Here is a 23,167-nt window from a genome sequence, read left to right on the forward strand (position 1 = left end):
AACTTCACCTGAGCTTTGGGCTTTCCAGATTCCACCCTACCACAATCAGGCAATGTCTCTATTCATCTTGAGCAGCCCGGCCCCACTTCTGCCTTCCGTGCTCTTTCTTTGTGCTGTCAACATCAGTCAGGAGTTCTCCGTTCATCCACGCTGGCCTTCTCCCAGGCCTGACAGACTTCCCACACATTAGAATGGACCCTTCTTGTGCGTTGAGGAGGTTGTATTTGAAGTCTGACCCGCTCTCCTGGACCCCTCTGCCCTCTAGGGTGACTCCAATGGGATACTGCCTACCAGATTCCCTCAACAAGCCAAAGCCTTCTTTCTTCTAGTCCGGGGCTGTAATCTTGCTACATGTCTCACTCATGGCTGGATGGACCTCGGACCTACATTGCAGCCATGTCGGCAGTCCTGCCTCTGTGTCAGAGAGCAGCGAGGGCTAGCTGGTCCACCATGAAAGGCTAGTCAGGAGCGGAACACAATAACACGGCAGGCACAGGCAGTGGCCTCGCCAAGAAGGAGCTAGGATGCAGAACAGCAAGTCCAGGTCAGGATGGGGACCAACGACAGTGGGTCACATGCAGCCCAGCAATCCCCCAGCAAGTCCATAGTGATAAGGCAGAGCCAAGGACAGCCAGGAAGCTGAGCCAGTGATACAGGTCAAGGTCCAGACTGTGCAGGTACAAGATCAGCCATAGACAGAGCTGCTACGCAGCTGCAATGGAACACGGGCAGGAGCCAGCGGCAAGGCCGCTGCTTAAAAACAGTTCCCAAGGGAAAAGAGGGACAGGGCCTCGCTCCTAGCTTTTTTCCCACAGCCCTTATCAGCAAAGGAGCTGGACTTGGACTCAGCCAGCTCCACTCTAATTTAGCCAACTGAACTGCTAGAAGACGGATGCACTCCGGGCCCTGACACGCTGACCCCATCTCCTTCTTCTCCTCATGGGGCTCTCTGGATGGACCGTGACCCGATTCATTACCTTGCCTTCCTGGGAAAGTCAGTGGACCCTGTTATCAGCACACATGCTCTGCCCTCCCTATTCAGCTGGAGTGCTGTGGGCGTGCGCCCTGGCCACTGAGGACACTACCTGTGCTGTGGCCAACCCCAGCTCCTGGTTTGCCTGCACCCTCTTGCGGCTCTCCAGCAAAAGTGTGCGCACCCTTCTCACCAGCCACTTCCTTCCTGCTCCCTGCGCCTCCCTTTCTCGTCAGGCTTTGGTCACCGTCCCCTGATGAATCGAGGCTCAAACCCTCTTAGCTAGGCTGGAAAGCCTGGTGGAAAACATCCTCTTGCCCCACCCCCTGTGTCATATCCTGTGTCTCCCCAGCACTCCCCATTCAACAAGGAGATGGGGTCCATGATCATAAAAGCTAAAGCTTTGTCTGCAACACTGGCTGTGCAGTAAGGTGTTAACCCGTAGGTCGGGTGCCCTCCTACCCAAGCCTTTCCACTGGTAAGACCAAGGAGAACAGCACCTGGGCTCCAGTCTCCTGTAGCCACTCTTGGTTTGTTAAGGTCTCCCTTGACAGTATCATTGGTACACATGTGGGTAAGCAGGCCAGGGGTGACAGGCCAAGTTCCAGACACGCCTTAGTGCTTTCTGCAACAGCCCCAGCTCAACCTCCCTGCAAGCAACAGATCGTGTGAGGTAGCAAGTAAGATCCGTAGATGGGTGCCTCTGTACCTTGTAGAAGGTAGTCTCCAACCAGTGTCACACACCACTTCCTCTTGGAGCTGGCTCAGGTGGTGGTCAGATTCACCGGGCTGTGATGCATCATCCCTTCACAATTCATAGCACCAGTGTTGTCCCGGGGTAAACAGTGGGGTGATACAGTGAGTGGATTAGACTGATGCTAGGACGCATGTACGTGCACACACTTGAGTATGGGAACATGCTGTAGCTGTGTGGAAGCCTGACTATGTGTACAGCAGAGAGACTCTGGAGGTTTTCTTTTCTCACTTTGTGGCAGGTTGACCCCTGCCCACAGCTAAGCACCACACTATCTCTCTCACTTCACCCCCCAGCCCCAGCAGGATGGGGAGAGCAAGAGCAAGAAAACTCATGGGTCAAGATAAAGATAGTTTAGTAAATGAAAGAAAGGTGGGGGCAGGAGGTGGAAGTGATGCAAAGGCAATCACTCACCACCTCCCACAAGCAGACCGATACCCCGCCAGTCTCTGAGCAATGGCTAACTTCCCAAAATCCCTCTCCCCTCAATTTTTATTGCTAAGCATCATGTTATACAGCATACAATATCCCTTTGGGTTAGCTGTCCTGCTTGTGTCCCCTCTAAATTCTTGCATCCCCCCAGCCTACTTGCTGGGGGGATGCTGTGTGGGAAAAAGAGACAGTCTCGATGCTGTGCAAGCACTGCTCAGCAATAGCCAAAACACAGATGTGTTTTAGTCACACATCCAAAACACAGCACCGTACAGGTTGCTGCAAAGAAAATTAAATCTATCCCAGCCAGACTCAGTACACTCTTATACATCGCTTGAGTGCTGGTGGAAAGAGACACTGTGAGGACACATAGAGATGTGGGATGTAATTTTGCCTCTTCTTCTTACAGATGACTCCCCTCTCCAGACTTCCCAGACAACTACAGGCTCCCAACCCCATAGTTTGCAGCATGGGGTTTTCTCTGATCGTCTCAGTCTTGCTCACTACATTCCCCAGACACAGAAGAAACTACTGACAGTTGCTTCTGCTGCTCGATGTAACTGGGCACAAAAGTGTTCCACAAACGCTCTTCTCTCCTCAGAAATAATCTTAGCCCCAGCACAGGGAGCACTCAGGAGGTGGGGTGGACAGGAATGCCATCTCCAATCATTGAACAAGGTTGCAAGTAGTCCCTGCATCCTTTTCTAGATTGCAGTGAATGGTAGGAGAGGAGTACATTAGGCACTTTTTCCCTATGTATAGATCTAAGATTTATATTGAAATCTCAGGTTGATGGAGTCCAGTGTAGGCATGATATATACACTGGAGCACAGAAGGACTATGCATAGTACACATACTATAAGGTAAGTAGGGTGACGAGTGAAGTTGAATCACTAGAACAATGCACAGGGAGCAGCACAGCAGGGACAATGAAAACCAGCCCCATTCAGCCATTGGTGTCATACTTGAAAAACTGCGCTGGTGCTGACAGACTCGCTGTTTTTGAGGTTATCTCATTCTCTGACTGTCTGTGTTTCATCTGTTTGGCTCAGGCCTTAATGTCATTAGCCAATGCTGCAGTCAGTGATACATGGTTGAGTTAGCCTAGAAAAGGCAGGAGTCCAAAATGAGTGCAGGTATTGAAGTGTTGTGGTTCCCCTGGGCTCTGCTATGACCTTCTCTAGAGAAAAACAAACAAACAAAAAGCCGTTTACCTCTTTGCCTTTCTGCTGCTGCTACAAGTGCATCAATTTGTATTTAAGTTCTCTTAACGTCAGCTGAAGATGTGGGAACTTCCTGGACTGCTCCTCCCTTCAAAAAAGAAGACAGGTTGAGATGCTGGAGCTCAGTCTGTGCATAAAAGGAGACAGAAAGGCAACTGACAATTTTAAGCAACCAAGTTATGGTGAAGTATTGGGCACAAGAGTGAAACAACTGAGAGAAAAAAAGGACAAATAGGCATATAAAGGAAACAGAGAAGTCTCTTGATTGTGAGCTGTGTTCTCCATGATTAAGGGGTAGAACGGATACTGCTGGGGACCATGGCTTTCAGTCAGTGCCACCAAAAAAAAAGCATCAAGGAACTGAGATGTTCCCCAACCTTTTCCATTTCACAGAGGTTGCAGAATAGGCATAATTGGGGAAAGCACAGCAGGAACAGGACTAGAAGAGTACCTTCTAGGAAACAGAAGGATGCAGGAAAGTCAGGTTAAGAAAGATCACCTAACACATCTAACAGCTCTTTGAGCAACAAATCAAGATGATGTAGACTTTCAAGGAAAGAATGCAGAATGATTGCTTTTACAGCTTCCTCCTCATCTCAAGACTAATGCCATATTTGAGGTACACAGCCATCGCCTCCAGATGTGATGCTCTGTAATAAGTGCAGTATTTCCTCATTCTCTTCTCTTCCTTCTGGGCAACTGTATTTGTGAATGTTCAAGTTTGTGGATACTACCAGCTTCACATGCACCGTACAATTTCCTTTATGCTGCAATATACATGCCCGTCACAAAATCTTAAAAGTTTTCTGCAAAGTGGCAAAACACTGTCAATCTTTTTTTTCTCACGGCGCAGTCATTGTAGTGTTATGGGTTTTTTTGTCACAGAATGTTTATATTTTATTTCTTCTTTAGTTGTTATGTTTGTTTTCTGCTTACTTTCAGTTAATGCCATCAGAATTATATTTCATTATCACTTGCATTATCATTCAATTTCATGAATGCATCATTACACTTATTATTAAAAATTAATCTACTATGAAATGGCAAATATCAAAGAATCACACACTTTTCCCTCTAAGAGAATGTATGATGTCAGTTTACCTTCCTTGTCTTATCCTAGTTGATACATTCAAGGGCAGAGAGCAGCTATTCAGAGGGATGTAGACAAGCTGGAGGAATGGGCTCTGATGAACCTTATGAAACTGAATAAGGACAAAAGCAAGGTTCTGTACCTGGGAAGAAATAACCCCTGGCAACAATACAGGTTAGGAAGTGACTAGATGGTGAGCAGCTCTTCTGAAAAAGAGTTGTGATCCTGGTGGACGGAAAGCTGGATGTGAGCCAGCAGTGTTCCCCGGCGGCAGCGTAGGCCAATTGCATCATTGGCTGTAAAATAGCAGGACCCTATCCAGTAATTCAAAGGAAAGGATCACCAGCATTTGTTAAACCCCATCTAGAATACTGCATCGAGTTTTGGGCCCATTAATACAAGAAAGGCACAAATCAACTGAAGCAAGTTCAGCAGAGGACCACCAAGACAGTCAGGAGGCTGTCACTTGCCTTGTGGGGAGAAACTGATGGACCCAGACTTGTTTAACCTGAAGAAGAGAAGGCTTGGATAGGAGAAGCTAACTGCAATCTTCCAATACCTACAGAGGTTATCAAGAAGACCAGGCCAGGCTCTTCACAGCGGTGCATGCTGCTAGGACAAGAGACAGAAGGCTTAAGCTGTAATGAGGGGTACCGAATGAATATACGGAAAACTTCTTTACCATGATGACAGTCAAGCATCAAGCATTGGAAGAGGCTGGCCAGAGAGGTTGCGCAGTCTGTATCCTCGTAGGTTTCAAGACCTGCCTGGATAGAGCACGGAACAAAATTACTTGATCTCATAGTTGCACCTGCTTTAAGTAGGAGGTTGGGCTAGATGGCCAAGGTGCATTCCAACCTGAATCCTCTTTTAATCCCCGGGCTGCTTCAATTAAGGAGGCATTATGTCAGGGTACTGACTGTAACTTCCCTCTACTTCAGCTGATTTTTTAGCAGGTTGGAGACACTGTGCCTGTTATTTCCCTATCCAGGTATAGGCATCAGAAGGAAGACTGAGGGAGCTCACCTCACAGGGTTACAGTGAAAGAATAAGATGCAATGTGCACAAGTTGCAACATGGGAAATTCTGGCTGGACAAAAGGGAAAAAAACTTCTTGTCCCTGAAAACAGTTCAGCAGACATGCCTGGAGAAAAACAAAATTTGCTGGAAGAGGAATTGAGCAACCTAATCTAGATTTGAAGTTAGGCCTGCTGTGGTAAAGACACTGGATTAAAGAACTTCATGAGCCCTTTCAAACCTAGATCCTTCCATGATCCTACGATATATGTACCAGGCAGCACCAGAGAGTGCTCTCTCTCACTTCCATTTGACAATTCCCTGCAAAAATGTGTTTGTAACTCAAGTCACATGGCCAAACCTTTCCAGTTTTTGCTGCTTTGCCTTTTTGCTGCTTGAAGCAGAGGCTCACGAAAATCAATTAATGCAATTATGTCTTATCCAGATAGGCTGTTAGTCTGCACGCAGTACATAAGATATCCACAGGAATCTTTGGATTTTAAAGGTTTTTAAGTTGTTGTTGCTATGAAGAGTCTGGCATTAGCATGTAGCTTCCTGAGAATACAAGCATTCTAACAAGCTATGTTTTCACAGTGACTAAGATATTCTTATCTCAAAAGAGAGACTTATGCTCCACTATTAATTATCAGCCTAAACATCCAAAGAAAGAGAAGAAACACACACAAAAAATTTCTCAACTTCAACTCATGCTTCAAGGCAGAGCAGGAAAAACCTCTTTAAAACTTTTGCTGCTAGACAGCTGTGTGTTGTGCTTCAGATATGCAAATTCTGCAAAAAACCTGAGCGTTTTTTAAAAAAATACGCAACAGGCAGTAATAACAATAGGAACAGATGATTCAAAGAGGCCCACATTAGACATAAAGCATTGCCAGTATCTTTCCAAGCAAAAAAAATGATGTTCGACAGAAATTCTGCAACAGCTAAGGCATCAACAGAATCCCCCCTTACTCCTGTCCTGTGTATAGAGTCATAAAGCAAGGCAGCACAGGCAGGGTACAGGCCCACAATGCTCATGTGCTTTCCAACAACGTCAATATAAATGTCATGACTAGAGAAAGATGTCCCTAATTCCAGAAGTGTCATGTTCATGCCACTGGAACACCTCCAGTGATTCACCACAAGCCGCTTAACTTTTTTAACCCAGAAAAATAACCCCTTCTAACTCTGTACTCAGAGGCAAGGTCAGCACAGCCAGAATCTGGATACACACCCTACCTGACACGCCCTCAGAATCTGAGAAACTCATGTTTTTCAACTCGCCGTGGTTTTGGCATGCAGCTTAATAAAAAAATCCCTCACAGCAGGATGGGCTGCAACGGCTTTGCACACCTTTACGAGAACTGCCTGAAGTTACTGTCCCACCGGCTGAGCGCGGACTGCTTTAGCGGGCATCGCCGCCTGCTTTTCCACCGCGCAGCTCCCGTCCCAGAGCTTCGGCACCGAAGGGCTGGTGTGAGCTACAGTCGTGACTGTGACCTCTCGATAACTAAGCAGACCTAGAGCTGCTGCTGCTTCTACGTCCCAGGTGTAGCACGAAGCTGCCCACGGGCCCTGAAGGCCCTGTTGATGAATGTCCACAACAGGTCACAGGCCTTATTCCCTCTTTGCATTTACGTAACCATACCTCGCACACGGCACGAATGGTCACTTCTGCTGCCCTGCCCGGCGCTAACATGGCATCAGGTCTTTAAAATGCTATCTATATAGAATTAAATGCACATACAGGCTCACATACACGCGTATTTCACAGGAAAACCACAAGCTGTAAAAACTCCTTGGTGAAGCAGAGGCCTACCGCTACCCAGGAGGACAGCCGACGATCAAAAGAAATAAAAAAAAAACAAAGCTGGGGGGGGGGGCGGGCAGAGCAGTGAGGGGCGACGCACCTGTGCGCCACGCTGCCGAAATGCTACCCAAACCACGCAGCGCCGAAAAGGCTGCTGAGCCCCGCACGACCGACAGGCAACAATCACCACAACACTGCCACTGGAGGGAGGGAGGGAGGCACTACTCGCCCTCGCCCTCGCCCTCGCCCTCGCCCTCGCCCTCGCCCTCGCCCTCGCCCTCGCCCTCGCCCTCGCCCTCGCCCTCGCCCTCGCCCTCGCCCTCGCCCTCGCCCTCGCCCTCGCCCTCGCCCTCGCCCTCGCCCTCGCCCTCGCCCAACCCCACCCCTTTACCCCAGCCCCGCCTACCCCGCTCCATATTTGTATGCCAGGCCTCGCCCCTCTGTGTGACGAGCCTATCGGGCGCGACCTATAGCAGCTGTTGCCCCGCCCTTTTCTTCTGCCACCGATAACGGAAGCGCCCGGAGGCCGAGCAGTGGCGCTCCCCGCGCGCCACCCCTCCCGCACGCACCCCACTCCCCCTCCCTCTGGGCGGCATGTGGGGAGCGAGCCCGGGGGGGGCGGCGGCGGCCGCCGATGCGGTGAGTGTCGGCGGGGAGGGGACGGGGGAAACGGCCGCTCCTTTCGTTTTTCTCCCCCCCCCCCCCCCGCCCCCATCAGCCCAGCTCCGTACTGCGCGCGCCCCGCAGGCCGCTTCCCCTCCCGCTCCGCCCCCGCCGGCCAGCGCTCTGCCAGGTTGGGGAAGGGGGTGGGGGCTCGTAGGCCACCATCTTTGAGGGAAGCCTGCGACCTAGATGGAGAGGTGCCGTTGCCGTGCTCAGGTCGACCGCGTCCATGAGCTCTAATGGGATCAGCTCTGGAGCGGCTGGGTAAAGGGAGTCACTGCAGTGGTGTTCCCCTGCAGCACAAAGGGGGTAAGTGGTGATAGAGCTACGGAGGGCGTTGTCATTTCACGTTGTGTCCTGTAATGGTGCTAATGCTGTTCTTCCTTCTTGCTTACCCTCCCTAGCCCTGCAACTCTTACCTCTGCCAGGTCTCCTACTCAGGTACCTTGCTCTCTAAAGAAGAGCCAGAGAGTCCCTTAGCACTGCTAGTGTTCCTGGCAGGGAGCTATACGAAGTTGATTTTTGTAGGCAAAAGAGTCTTTGGCAATAAAGCATAATCTGCCAAATGAAGGCAGGCATCACAAAAAAGCAGACAGAATAGCCCATCAGGATGCTTCTGTATTTTTTGTCATGAGGGTGGTGAGACTCTGGAACAGGCTGCCCACAGATGTCCCGTCCATGGAGGTGTTCAAGGCCAGGTTGGATGGGACTTGAGGCAACCTGGTCTGGTGGAAGGTTTCCCTGCCCAGGGCAGGTCTGTTGGACTAGGTGATTTTTGAAGTTCCCTTCCAGACCAAGCCATTCTGTGATTCTACACACTGTAAAGTGTATTTATCATTCAGACTTAAAAGTACTTCTGGAAAAATGAGGCAATGCATTACCAGTAGTAGTAAAGCCATTTAGTCGCGGAGTAACACACAACAAGCATTTGTTCTGTTTAGGGGGATGTTTTTGCTGTCAAGAGCAATTGTGTTTAATTTGAGCTGTTCTGGTAACTCCTGGACTGGTAGAAACGATACTAATAACGGGAGTTGAGAGACCTGTTAGCAACAGCAATAAAATTACTAACAAAATTCTCATTGCTGCATCTTTGATAGTTGACATCCCGTCATCCAGAAAAACCCACTGAGATTTTTCGTTGTGCTCAGAGTTTTGGGACAAAAAGCTGCCTGCTTCTTATAAATGCTGTAGGTTTGATTTTTAAGTTCATCAGTAAGTTGAGCAGTTTCCTTCAAACATTTTGGATTTGTATCACCTTTGAGAACAGCTGTCTTGTTTTTATGGCTTTACATGTACATGCCTTTGGGACATTCTTCCATACTTTTAAGTATCCTGGAATCTTCCTGTTTACCCTAGACTTTATGACTAGAGTAATACATGTTGATTGAATGTAACATTTTTGAAAGCTATGGGAATAACTGTCTCCATTGTAAATGGTTTATTTTTGAGGCTGTGTTGCCCCTGGAAGACTATGTGTTCATGGGGCACAGATGAACATGCCTTCTCTGTAGTTTGTTCAAAAGGCATTAGTGGTTTTATTGATCATATTCAACACCCTGAACTAATGTTGGGATTGAGCTGAGGTCTGGCCATTTTAGTAGGAGCATGAGGAAATTAAATGTTACCAAAATAGCCTGAATTGCTTTCCTCTTAGCTTTAAAAAAGTGTGGACTACCTCTGCCTCCTCTCTGTAGGAGAGAACATAGCCAAATACTCACCTGAGAAGAAGAATCAAGTTGAAAGTGAAATATTATCATCAATGATGGCCAGTTGTGCTTTAACACCAACAAAATGTAGTCTCTGTGACTTTGTATTGCTGTAAGTAATAGATGTTGGCGGATGCCCTCTGAAATAGAGAACAGTTGTCTTATCTCTTTCAAAATGTTTTTCCACGTAGCTGATGTAGCTTTAGTGCAGTTCTGACCTTGAGGCAGCTATCCATGGATGTAGCCTTGTAGGCTTCCATTTGTAATAAAGTAGATTTGCCCTCAGATTCTGCAGTTTAGAGATGTTGTGGAGGTCTACTTTTAATTTCTCTGTTTTCTAAGCAGTTAGACTTTTGTAGCCCTTTGGAGCTTTTGATGATTAGAATACAGTCTCTAGCTATTACCACAAAGAGGTTTCTGGGATTTTTTTCAAACAAATACAAAGGGCTAGCTTGGGAAAAATAAGGGGGAAGGATAGTGATGAAGTAGTGCCTTCTGAAGTGCTAGAAGAACTGCCTTCTGCTCTCAACTCCTGCCCCAATAGCCCTGGCTGGCTGGTGCCTACTTCTAGTTTCCAGTATTTACATTCTTCTGGTCTCTACTTTTTTTCTGGGTTGAAGTGTCCGGGAAACAACTGAAGCATCCAGGATATTAATTCACTGGACGTGGTTTGACTGACTTGTGCTGGAGAGTGTTATTCCACTTCTTGGAAGCAAAAGTTAAGTTGAGGGAATTGTTGGGAAGAGTTGCCGGTGTTGGTTAAGAAGTTACAGTGGATGAATTGATGACCTTTTCTGGGAGTAGAGCAAGCTTCTTTCTCTGAAAGATTCTCCACAGTCTACTTAGAATTTTTGCCTGGGGGAGATGGGGATGGCAGACAGGGTGGACATGTTAGGAGGTATATGCAAATAGAGTCAAGTACTTCCAGAGTTTTCATTATTTTATTGATGAATGAAGAAGGAGCTGAAATCTGGCAGAGACTATTCTCCTAAAGGTATTCCACATAGCTCTTGGTAGTCTTGAACTTGTCTAGCTGCTTTTCGAACTTCCCTAAACTTGCAGCACGCACAGCACACCATGAATAGGAATTCCATAGGTTGTCATCTGTTTTATGAAGAAGTTTCTCTTTCACTTGTTTTGAACTTGTTATGTGCAACCTTTGATACGTGTCTACTTCTTATGTTGGAAAATAATGTAATTCATTATTCCCTGTTCAGTTTTGTCATGATTCTGTAGACCTCTGCTATATCCTTTCCTCAGTCCTTTTTCTTCCATCCTACAGAACCCTAACTATGGTAGTCATTGCTTTTGTGGAAGCCACACTAGCTTTTGGTGTGAACCTTCTCTATGATTACGGGTACAGAGTACCAGTAATTTTACTGTGTCATTTTTAAGTGGGTGCATTAGAGGGGGAAACAAACCTTCATGCAGTGTTGAGGAATAATGCACTGTGGACTTGCACAGTTAAAAAACTATATTCTTTCTCTTAGTCTTTAAATTTTTTTCTAACAACTTCTGATACCCAGTCTGATTTGTTCACTTTTGGTGAGTACCTAGTAGATGTTTTCATCAAGCTATCAGATGTAACCCCACCACCTCATTCCTGAGTGATGTCTAACTTGGAGCCTGTTGTATATATGAATGGCCTTGCTCATATGTCCATCAGTATGAAATTTAGCACCTCTCTTTGATCTGATAAAGCCGCTAGCTCTTGCCTTTGGTGGCATGCTTACAGACATTTGAGAGAGCTTTGAAAAAGTTTAACTTAAAGGTTAATACTGGATAAGTAGGAAATTGAGAATTTTTCTCTGAAAAAGAGAAAACAAATCTGCCCTCCACCTGACAGGATTTGTTGTGTTTGGGGTTTTTTTTTAAGTGTTGCAAATTCACTTAATTTTGCTTTTTTATTAATTTTTCAAAGAATGCATTTTTGCGAATAGTATCAAAACTTTTTTTGTGAATGTTTCAGGAAATGCTTCAAAGACCATCAGAAGATTTTTTTCCAAAGATGGAAAGTTCAGTTGAAGATATGGATACTTCTGATACCCAGTGGGGCTGGTTTTATTTGGCTGAGTGTGGTAAATGGCATATGTTTCAGGTAAATACATATGAATTTATATTACCTATGATGGATTCCATACATCAAACTGCCTCTTGCTGAATTTGTCTAAATGTGCTTTTCCATTTATTTTGAAGACTGATTCAAATAGCCATTGCTCTGTCAGCAGTGAAGATATCGAAAGGAGCTTCCGAACAAACCCACATGGTTCTGTTTCTTTTACTACTGCAAAATTTAACTACAAGCTAGACTTTTCAGGTATGTATCTTTTCATAGAGTAAATTTAAATAATAGAAGGTGCCAGATATACCAGTTCATTTGTTCATTCAGCAAATTATTGTCCTTGTATCTAGTGTAAAAACTTGTGATTGGAAATGCCTTCTTTACTGGAAGGTACATAGGAGTTTTTAGAAGCAGCAGCCCTCTCATTTTCTACATTTTCTAGTATAGTTTATTAATAAAGTAGCACGTCTTGTTTAGTAGCAGTCCATCATGTTACTGCCACTTACCTCAGCTCTAGGTGGTGTGTAGCATAGATATATGGGACTTGGAGGTTTGAACCTTTTTTCTTAAATATGCAACTGCTTGTAAGCTTGAAAAACCTCTTTCCTTCAGAGTCTGTGTAAGAAACATTGACTTTCTGCAAAATACTGATGTCAAAGTGATTTTATAATTCAGCAGGTAGTTGAAGCCAATTCTGTTGTCAGAATAACAAGGAGATAGGCAAAAGGATTATGACTTCTTTTTTTCCCAAAAAGTGGGGACTGGTGGTATGTAACGATACAAGGACTTTTATGTTTACTTCTGTTGAAATGTCTGTTTAAAAAAAACCTTTGGTTTGCATCCAGAATAAAAACACTAACTGCAAATGCTAAACAATTATTTTTATGCTACTGTTCCTACGTCATGATGTTTTGCATTAAGGATAGTAGTAATATGTGTTGTTATCCTAGTTGTATTAAAGTCAGTGGAAGTTTTGCCAGTGATTTTACTGGGGCTGAATGTTAGGTGCGTATTTTAACAATAATCGTTTTGTTTGTGTAATATTCGTGCATTTTGCCAACTCCTATAAACGACAATGATTCGGAGGCCAGTATTTAGAAACATTTGTTGAAAATGCTGATTTGTTAATTGTTGAAATAAGAATTCCTGTCAGGCAACTTTGAGTGTAGTAACGTTATTTTAAAAACTGACACTTAAAAGTTTCATATGCTATAGATGAATTCCAGAAACTTTCATCCTAACTCTTGTTTTATGCTCAGTGATGAAACAAACCAACCTAACTACCCTTAAGCAACGTCCAATAAAGCGAGCTCCCTTTTCTATCAGTGCTTTCAGGTAAGGAAATAAAAGGAAGACTCCTTATTTTTATTTTATTTCTGATTCTTCTAAGTAAAAAGAAACAAAAAATGTTTTATATTTATTGTTTATTTACTTTTTGCATCAAAAAATTTAAGAGGTGAACCAAGGTGGGGGAGCTAGTCGAGTGAAGAAGGAAGACATTTCAGAGGAGACGAGTGATAAAAGAATTTTTAGTTTGTTTTTCATCTGTTTTCTGAGAAAGTAAGGAACTTGTAGTGGGAAAGGCAAGGCGTACTGAATACTGATATTGTTTGGCAGGGTTCTTAAAGCTGTGCCTGACTTTAGCCATTGAAGCCCCTTGCCGTAAATCCTTGTTCAATGAGAATTGCTGTGCAGAAGCAAAATGGGGTAGTTTGTGCCATTGTAATAATACCTTCATAATTTAGAAGGATTATTGTAACAGCAAAAAAGATTGTTTTATTTTCTTGCCTGTGTGTTTTAATAATTTACTCTAAAAATTATTTGAAATGACAAGAAATTGCATCAAAACAGTTGCAGATTGTTTTATGAATCTAATTGCTTTGAATTGTAAGTTTTTTACCATTTCATTGGTCATTAGATGTAAAGCTATGCTGACATTAGTCTGATACTCACTAAACAATAAACAGATCTATGCAGTGATACTAACTCAGGTAAAACTGACTATATGTGGGGATTTTTCCCCAAATAGATTCTTAGAAATAATTTTGGTTCTGAATTGTAGTTTATACTTTCAAAAAGAAATTTGGCATTTGAGGTAAGAAATGTAGTAGCAGTCTTTTCACACTGACGTTCAAGGAGGACTTTTTTTTTTTTTTTGAAGTGTCAACTGTTTTTTTTTCAGTGGATATTTGCTGGAAAGTGCATGCAGTAACATGGCAATTCACTTCTGGTTTTTTGTTTCTTGAACAATTGCATTCGGTACTCTCTTTCCGTGTTGCAACACCATTCTTTACTTTCAGGAGACTGCTTCTTTTAGGCATGGCTTTTAGGCTTAAAAGCTGCTATGTATGTGGTATATATGCTTAAAACACTTTTTTTGGAGCGTTTGGTTTTTTAAAAAACAAATTCAACTATAATTTTCAAGTACATATTTCTAACTTGATGCTTTTAAGTACTTCGACTGAGGGCTCAGTTTCCAGAGGCTTAGGCTAGTTGTAGTTCCTGAGAGTTTGGAATGCTCAGGCTGTATCTGCACTGTCACATTTCTAAATTACTGTTGCTCTCATGGTGTTATGGGCCTCTTTGACCATCTTCTGATTTATCTTCCTGTCTTTCTTTTTGGTAGGTGGTGTATTAAAGCTGTTCATTACTGTATTTTATTTATAATAAGCTAAGCCAGAATTTGCATACGAAATAACACTTCTTGCCTTTGACCTTACCTGCTGACAACAGCCTTTGTTTTGAATTAAAACCTTAAGTCATTTTGTGTAACGTGGGGTTTTTTTGCATACTGCATTGTTTGGAGCAGGAGTTTGACAGGAAGAAAATGCCTCATGTCTTTGATGTGATGTGTGTTTACCTTTTTTTGTTTGAAGTTTCATCTGTGAAAATGAGGCTATCCCTATGCCTTCACACTGGGAGAATGTAAATACTGAGGAGCCATACCAGGTAAGAGTTGGTGTGCGTGTTGGTGAAAAATGCGTGATAATGAGATAATGCATCGAATTGAAATCGTACTAACCTCTTTTCTTTCAGCTTATTACATTGCAAAAGAAAACAAATGAATATAATGAAGTTTCTAGTCTCTTTGGAAAAACAATGGATAGCCACCGAATTAAAAGAATTAAGAGAATACAAAATCTAGACTTGTGGGAGTTTTTTTGCAGGTGAGATTATTTCTAAAACCAACAGTTTTAGGATTGTTAATGGAGCAAATCTTGAAGGCATGCAGCAGAAATATGTTTAATTTCTTTTATCATTAACATATGTGTTTCTCTCTGTCTTTTCTTAATTTTCTTACTTGTCATTCCTCTGTATTTGAAATTCCATTTTCAAGACCCTAGCTTCTACAGGTGCAGAAATGTAATACTTGTAGAAATGTGTTAGAAGTAGATGTAGCACAGATAAGACTGATGCATTAAAGATGTTCAGGATGTCCATGTGCTAGATGCCGGTGATACTTACAGTGAAGTACGTAGAACACAAATAAGCTTTTTGTAAAATAATTCCTCGACAGGCTTGTATTATTTTAATTTTTAGGGAACAAAGCAAATTATTATCTGTAGCTTGTTTAATTTCACAACTTTATGAAACCGAGGACAGAATTAAGTGTCCAATTAACATATACTAATGTAATTTCTTTAAGTTTAATGTGCTACAAAAGCTTTTTCTGAGTTCTCTGCTGTTCCCTCTTCATATTGTTCTGGCCTGGAAGTAGTAGGAAGCGCTGAGTTCTGTTTCCACTTACTTTGTAGTATCAGTCTTAAGCAGTTGTATTTGACAAAAGTTATTTGTGTAGCCTCTAAGGAGGAGTACGTATCAGAATCAATTTTAAACATGTGTTACACTATAAAAACCAACTGAACTAAGTTAAATAGTGAGAAAATAACTAAGCAGATGTGTATTAAAAATTTGCATAAGTAATATGATCTCTTGAAAGATATGTAATTAATTGTTAATTTAAATCTGTATCATGAATATGCATAAGGAAATGAATTTAAGTTCTTGGTTAAGAGAGTTAGCCTTCTCTTAATTGCAAATGTGTTTGGTTATATTTACCTGTTTAAGTATTAAGGCTTATTTGCCTGTCGTTGTGTTTCAACATCTACTGTTCTACAAATAAGTTTCTGTAGAGGTGTATTTATGCCATCGTAATACCGATCTTAATTTTCGAGAACAGGAACAGCAAGCAGACTTCAAAGTGAATGTCCTCTGGGTCTCCATTGTAGATGGCAGAGGGGTGCAAGGGAAGACCTCTTTTGCTTAGGTTAGGAACTGATGTTATTTGGAGAATGTAGTAGTTTTCCTGACTAGTTAGTGAGTAAAATTCTCATGGTTTAAGAACTCTGAATCTATGGATTCTGTGCTAGAATAGTCTCAAGGTGTGAAACTGAGAATGGGCATTAGAATTTCATGTCAGGAGTATTACGGTATTGCCATATCACTAACTACAAGGTACTTTTTAGTACCTGTACAGTATAAAAAATATATGGAGAGAATTTCAGTTTTAAAACTTTTTTCCTGTATTGAAAAAATTCAGATGTTCAGCATTACTAGCCCTTAGCTCAGCGGTGTTGCTTCACACAGGTTGTGAAGATGCAGGGAATCTTGGCTCATGGGTTTTGTATAGTTGCTAATAGGGTGGAACTTGAGTGCCTGGCAACTCTCTGCCTCTGACACAAAATAACACAAATGAGATTATTAGTGAAACCTCCCAGATGGCCTTGAGATTCTATTGACATTCCTCTGATTTGGAAAGCAGTTGTAGGGGGGGGAAAAAAGACACACAAAAAAATTAAGTTGCCGAGACAAAGTTATTTTAGTTTGCATTAAATGGAGGAGGGGAAAAAAAACCTGAACAATAAAACAGAATAAACATAACTTTCAAGCTGAGTACTGCAAGATTTTCCCTTCTGTGGAATGTACTTATAGATAAACAATGCATAATTGCAATGTAATGCCACTAATATGATGAAGAATATTTGCTGCCTGTCTCTTTCCCTGGACCTGGTTGATTGGACTTCCTCAGACTACATCTAAATTGTAGGCCCTGAGAACACTTCTCCAATTCAAGTGTTTGCTCCAGTTACAAGCAGATTGCTTAATTTGATAACTCTGAACATGTGCCTGATAACCTAAATGTGTAGCACAGTGCCCCATGCCCCGTGGCTTTTATAGGAAGAAAATTCAGGTACATAACAAGAACAAAGCTATGATGCATTCTGACTTGTTTTTGTCTGGACAGTCAAGGGATCATAAATATGAACAGCCCAGTGATTTAGACACTGCTCCAGAGTCCATTTCTTCGTGGATCTTAGGAAAACACAGCTGTCAGAAAGTCACTCAAAAAAGATTGATGGAAAATACATCTGTTCTTTAATTAAAGGTGTGCCATGGCCTTCCGTCCACAATATAGGTTCATCTGTAATATAAGTGTTTTTTCAAAATTCTAGATTGATGTAACCCTGTCAATGCATGACTTAGCTGTTTTAGAAAGTATATGAACTGTAAATTGAGAAAACCATTATGAAGTGATCAAGTTGAAGCATTTTTACCTAAAAATATAGGTAATTTTATTATTTTATTTTTATTTTTTTTGCTGGTTTACTTGGGTAATATACTTTATAATCCACTAAGTTTGTTATCCCTCCCACCATGCTATTTAAGTAGGTGGAGGGAACAAAATGGGAGAAAAATACATTTCTTTTAAAAATGTATCTGCATAAAATCATCATACTGAAACTAATGCCAAATTAACGATGTTGATAAAATTGGTCTAAAAGACCTTTTTTCCTAATCTTGGATTATTTTTGAAAATAGTCCACAGCATCCAGAAGTGTGTGATTTCTAAACATGTACCTTAAGAATTCTGATCTGTTTAAAAACTAGAATCATCTAGACCCTTGTGAGAGTGGAATGTGTGCAGTGTTTTAGGCCTGTCCCCTCTGCAGTGTTTTCAGAGTAGTAACTTAATTTGATTGTACAGATGTTTGTAATGCTATATTGTGTGTTCTCTGTAGGAAAAAAGCTCAACTAAAGAAGAAGAGAGGTGTCCCAACTATTAATGAACAGATGTTATTTCATGGTACCAGTAATGAATTTGTAGAAGCAATATGTATTCATAACTTTGACTGGAGAATAAATGGCATGCATGCTGCTGTATATGGAAAAGGTAAGTATTTTTCTCACGTACAATGGTTTGGTAATCCTAACAGTTCTTATGTTCTTTATGATGTGTTCCCTGTGTTTATCTAAGAGGTGTTTAATATAGCTCTGCTTATACATCAAGTGTAATTATGAAAGTTAGGATGCAGTAAGTAATGTAACAGTCACGACTGGCTGATAGGACCAGGGAGCATGGGGAAGGGATGCCCAGCAAAGCGGTGTTGGTCACAAGACAGTCTCCCTACTGAAATGCTCCCACTAAAAATATTTGGTCAAGTTACTATAATCTAACAATTTAGAGGGGGAAAAAGATTGGATTCCTAATGAACATAAAAGAAGACATCTTTCATCATCCTGATACCTATATTCATGCTCTAGTAGTTAAGCTGTCATGATAAGAATGTCATCAGATTTATTTTTTTTTTTATTTGAAAGGGACCTATTTTGCAAGAGATGCATCATATTCCAGTCGTTTCTGCAAAGAGGACATGAAGCATGGAGATACTTTTCAAATTCATGGTGTGAATCTGCAGCCTCATCTGCATAGACCAGATAAAGTCATGTTTCTTGCTCGTGTATTAACTGGTGACTATATCAACGGTGACTCAAAGTATATGAGGCCTCCTTCGAAAGATGGAAGTTTTGTGAACTTGTATGACAGCTGTGTGGATAATACCTGGAACCCAAAGATCTTTGTTATCTTTGATGCTAACCAAATCTACCCTGAGTACTTAATAGAATTTTGTTAAGTTTGAAAGGACTTGAACTGAATATTGTTTGTGTCTTTTTGATACTTTTGTTCCTTTTGTAAAAACAACAACATAAAAACATGACGTGTGAAATGAGAGAGGTGAAAGAAAAGCTAGCATATGTTTATGGAGGAGGGAAACTATTAAACACTTAAGAGAGATTGTCAAAATGTTTTTAAAAATCTGTAAACTTTACTACTGCATTTTTCAAATGTAGAGACTATTACAAATTTGAAATTCCTTAATGAGCCTTAAATACATTAGGCATTGGTAAGTTTTCAAAGTCAAGATTTATGTTCTAATTTTTTTTAATATATGACAATTATTTATTCATGTGGTAGAAACATGCCTGTAATATAGTATGTGTATGATGAAACTAATCTTTTATAAAGATTGTCTGTAGAACATAAAAATAACAAAAAACAACACCAGAAACCCAGGCTACATATCTCTGTATGTCTGTGTTCTGTAGTACGTGTTGCTTTCTGTTTGCTCTTAGTTTGGGTTCTAAACCTACAAAAAAAAAACAAAAAACAAGTCATCTGGAGAAAACTGATGAAGGAGCTATAACGTTCACTAGAGCTGTTGTGTTTAACTTTAGGTACACTTTGCAAGTGTATAATTGGAGCTCACAGTAAAGATTTAATCACATACTTGCAAGATCACAAGACTCTTGCACTAGGATTTGAACTTTGGTATGACAGAAATGATGCTCTTGTGGTTGTTAGCTGTTTAGTGTGTAACTGTTGAGATTAGTGTTGGGATACCTGCAGTGCCATATGCCTTTCTGAGTTATTATTCTCTAAGATTTTTGCCCTCTTGTTATAGTAGGTGTGTGCATGCACCCTGCGCTGCTGTGATTCTTGCCTGGTCAGGGTTTAAGAAGCACTCAGTGCTAGTGTACTTGCTGTTACTGAAGACAATGTTTAGATTAACTTTACTGGAAATAATACGGTTAAACTAACAATGAAAATTTCAAAAGATGCCATCCTTTAATTGTTAAACACTTTAATAGAAAGTTTTCAATAACACCTGAGTAGGTCAGGTTTTCATAACTGGTATAGTTGTAAAGTTAAAGAGTATTTTTCATGTGTAGGAAGGGAAAGAGACAATATGTGGGTAAAGAATAAACTTGAGTACCTAAATACATAAAGAGCACAAAGAAGGGGCTGTTACAGTGAAATGCACTGAAACGTTAAACAGTTTGCTAGAGAATTGCATCTATAGTGTTTTTGTTTGTTAAAGGACCTAAGAGGCAGTAAGGGACAGTAATACAAGGCTGAAGTGGAAGCCTTTGAGGCTGCTTCTTTGGCTATGACCAGTAACAAATCCTTGTAGAAATAATATGTTATTATGGCAGATGTAGAATGATCTGTATTGGTCTGTCATGGCATTGTTAATGGACTTTTTGGAAAAAAGGCTGTATTTAAAAGGCACTGCAACTCACATGACTTAGTCTGCTCAAAATCACATTAAACCTGTGGAACTGGAAGCAGAATTTGACTACATATCTGACATCATAACTGAAGATGCAAATGTCACTTCCTTCTTCTTAGTGCTATTATCTTTGCCTGTCAATGGATCTTGCACAAATTTGGTATCTCTTTGCATTTATAATTTCATGGCAGCTTTTCCCTTTGCTTCTGTTCCTAAACTGTTCAGTGCTAAGATGCATTTCCCTTTACTTTAATGCAACAGGAAGTATGATCTCTGATCCCAGTTGGGAACTCTGGGTTCTACTGTTGTAGGCGTGATTTGTGTTTGATTCACCACTATGCTAGCGGTGCAAAAGGCACATTGTTCCCCACATTGTATAAAATATTTAATAGCAAATCACGGAGGGAATGTGTGTATTACTGACTCCTTTTTGTTCTTGTAGGGCATTCTACAGAACATACATTTTATGAAACTAACAGATATACATGCTGTTCCTTTGATTTGGTCTTTTATTTCTTCCGAGGTCTGAACTGACATTTTTAGTGAAGAAAGATGAAGTTTCTTTTTTAGTGTCTCACGGACACAAAATACCATAATCTATACTGATCTGAGTGATTTTTCATACTGTTTGGTGTCTTGTTTACTACTTAACTCACTTAAAATGAATGGCAGAATCTTCATCTTACCAAATCACTGCAAAATTGTAGTTTCAGCTCTTCTGTTAAAGTACTGTTCTGTTCTCTGGTGTCCATTTTTGTGCTGATGAATCTTCACACTGAAGGTGTCTGTAAAGTAGCCATCCTTTTGCCGGCAAGGGGAGAGAGACTATTATTGTAAGCGAAGTCCAGAAGTCTACAAGTAGCCAATACAAGAAATAGTTGAGCTTAATAAAAGAACAATGAGAGGGGAAGGGAGGAACATAATTCCTTGGACTATGGAGCATTAAAGAAATGAAGAGGGATTTGGTCTGATTCTGGGGAAGGAAACCTATTTTCTGTTACTATTTCATGTAGTGAAACTTTATGCTCCATTTTCTTTCTACACCTGTGCAAGAGAGCTTGTCATTCTTGATCTGAGGTAAAGCTTTCTTAGTAAATTTTAGTTGTGGCAGAATGTTTTCTCATGAGCACAACGCCGCAGTATGAACTGATCTTCTGTATCATACTGGCTTCTTATGCCAGCTTTGCTTTTTAGAATGGGTGTGTACTCAATTATTGCTGAACAGATCTCATTTCATCCAACGTAGTTTGGGAGAGTGTCTGTCTTCATTCCAGCTCATTTACAGGGGCAATTTGTACAAACTTTTGGTTTTGGGTTAAAATCTGCAGAAACAATACAGCTTTATTTTTTAACAGATGTCCCAGTACCCTCACATCCAAGAAAAATGGGAGATACATGACGTACTAGGTGGAGTTAGTGACTTAAATTCCAGGAGTACATTGGATGCCAGTTCAGCTCGTGGTTCGAGGACAACTCTCATCCTTTTTAAACCATTATCAGCACACGAGATCATAGCAGGAAGGCAACAGTGACTTTGTGCAGTCTGCACAGCTGGAGATTACCTTCAGGAAGAAGACTCATCAGTAATTGGCGTGATTCTTAGTGGCCTGTACAGACTGTACATCTTACGAGCACATGTCAGCCTTAAAATTCCTTTCACCTCTATGTCCATCAGTGTTGTAACTAAGATTATTATTAGGCACTGTACAAAGCAGCAGACTCCGAGAACAGCATTGGTCTTCTCTGGTATGGCCATCTACTTTTTGCAAGTCACCAAAAAGTTGTGGGGACTGACACATGGAATACTTTGTAACATGTTTGCCGCTCCGCTGCTTCTCTGTTTTCTGCTGACATGAGCCTGCAGAGGTAGTGGGGGAGTTCAGAGCAGCCAAAATAAGAATGTGGTTGCTTGGCTGCATTTTTTTTGTGTGTGTTTTTGTTTAACAGAGGCAGAAGCCGCTCACATTGCTGATGAATTCACTGACTTGATTTCTGTCATTTACAGAGTAGAAAAGCCTATGTCAGCAAGCCACACTAGAGGTTGATTTTTTTTTAGGTTTTTTTTTTTTCAGAAAACCATATATTGCATAGGAAATGGACTGGGGGACCCTGGTCTGGACCTTAGGCCACCCCCAGCCACTGGCTAGTCTGGCATAAAGTTCGCTGGTGAATACGCACCGCACGCCCCATGCACACCAGAACTGGGGAAGGCACAGACTCTCCCCTCAGCAGCCAGCACCAGGCACACAGCCAGTGGCCCGTGACCCCGGTCCAGCGGTGCTGAGCTCCTCGCTTGCCTCACTCACGCTGTCCCCCCCGATAGCTGGTTTTGGGAACAGACGCTGTTCCCGCCCTGGTGGCTGGGAGTTCAAGATCCCCACCGGCTCCAGTAGCTGACATGGAGACCTCCCTCACTCCATTCACTGGTACCACAGGCCAGGGGCCCTGGTCTGACCCCGGGAGCTGGTACCAAATTTCCCTCACGCACACACAGGTCTCACCGGTAGCCGGCACTGAGTCCACATGGGACAGAGAGCGAGCACACGCAGAGGGATGCTTAAGAAAAGATTTAATAGGAAGATACAAGAAGCTAGGCCAGACTGCGGTGATCAGGCGCAGGCCTCAGCCAAACAAATGTAGTGACCAGCCCTGTTTTACAGCGGACCGGCCCCTCTTACACCCCTTTCTGTCTACACCCTTTTGTTGCCTCCTGCTCCACCTTCCTCTGTGCATCCCCACCTCCATGTTGGGGGTTCCCCCTGGTGTGCAGTATCACCAGTTGCAAAGTCCAGGCTGATCTTCCTGGAAGCAGCTCCTGTGGTTTCTTGATAGCCCACCAGTTAGTGTAAGTGGTGAGGTTTGTTTCTTGCCATTGTCTCCATGTTTGTTTTGTCGGGCCTGTATCTCCGTGTGTGTTGTTTCTGGTTTCCCCCTTTTCCCCTACTGGACAGGATCCCAGTCAGATAACCTCACTGGGATAAACTTTCTTACTCTCACATGCCCTTATCAATTGATGTGACTGGGCAGGTTTGGTTCTCATCACCGCCTCCCTTACCATGTCAGTCAGGTTTGTGTCCCCATATGTTCTT

At 42.2% G+C, this 23,167-nt stretch overlaps 1 protein-coding gene across 2 annotated transcripts; it reads left to right on the forward strand.

Moving 5' to 3' along the window:
- Positions 1-7,787: 7,787 nt before the first annotated feature.
- Positions 7,788-21,344, forward strand: PARP11 (poly(ADP-ribose) polymerase family member 11). Of its 2 annotated transcripts, none has more exons than XM_063321949.1 (8): positions 7,788-7,935; positions 11,635-11,763; positions 11,862-11,982; positions 12,987-13,062; positions 14,604-14,676; positions 14,764-14,894; positions 17,748-17,899; positions 18,328-21,343. In XM_063321949.1, the coding sequence occupies exons 1-8, from the start codon at positions 7,891-7,893 to the stop codon at positions 18,639-18,641; spliced, it is 1,041 nt and encodes a 346-aa protein (XP_063178019.1). In that variant the 5' UTR covers positions 7,788-7,890; the 3' UTR covers positions 18,642-21,343. The 2 variants fall into 2 exon arrangements, with proteins under 2 accessions (XP_063178019.1, XP_063178020.1); XM_063321950.1 differs by lacking the exon at positions 7,788-7,935 and adding an exon at positions 7,967-8,268 and having other exon boundaries at positions 18,328-21,344.
- The last annotated feature ends 1,823 nt before the right edge of the window (positions 21,345-23,167 follow it).

Source organism: Chroicocephalus ridibundus, unplaced genomic scaffold (genome assembly GCF_963924245.1).
Source record: "Chroicocephalus ridibundus unplaced genomic scaffold, bChrRid1.1 SCAFFOLD_37, whole genome shotgun sequence".
Lineage (NCBI taxonomy): Eukaryota > Metazoa > Chordata > Aves > Charadriiformes > Laridae > Chroicocephalus > Chroicocephalus ridibundus.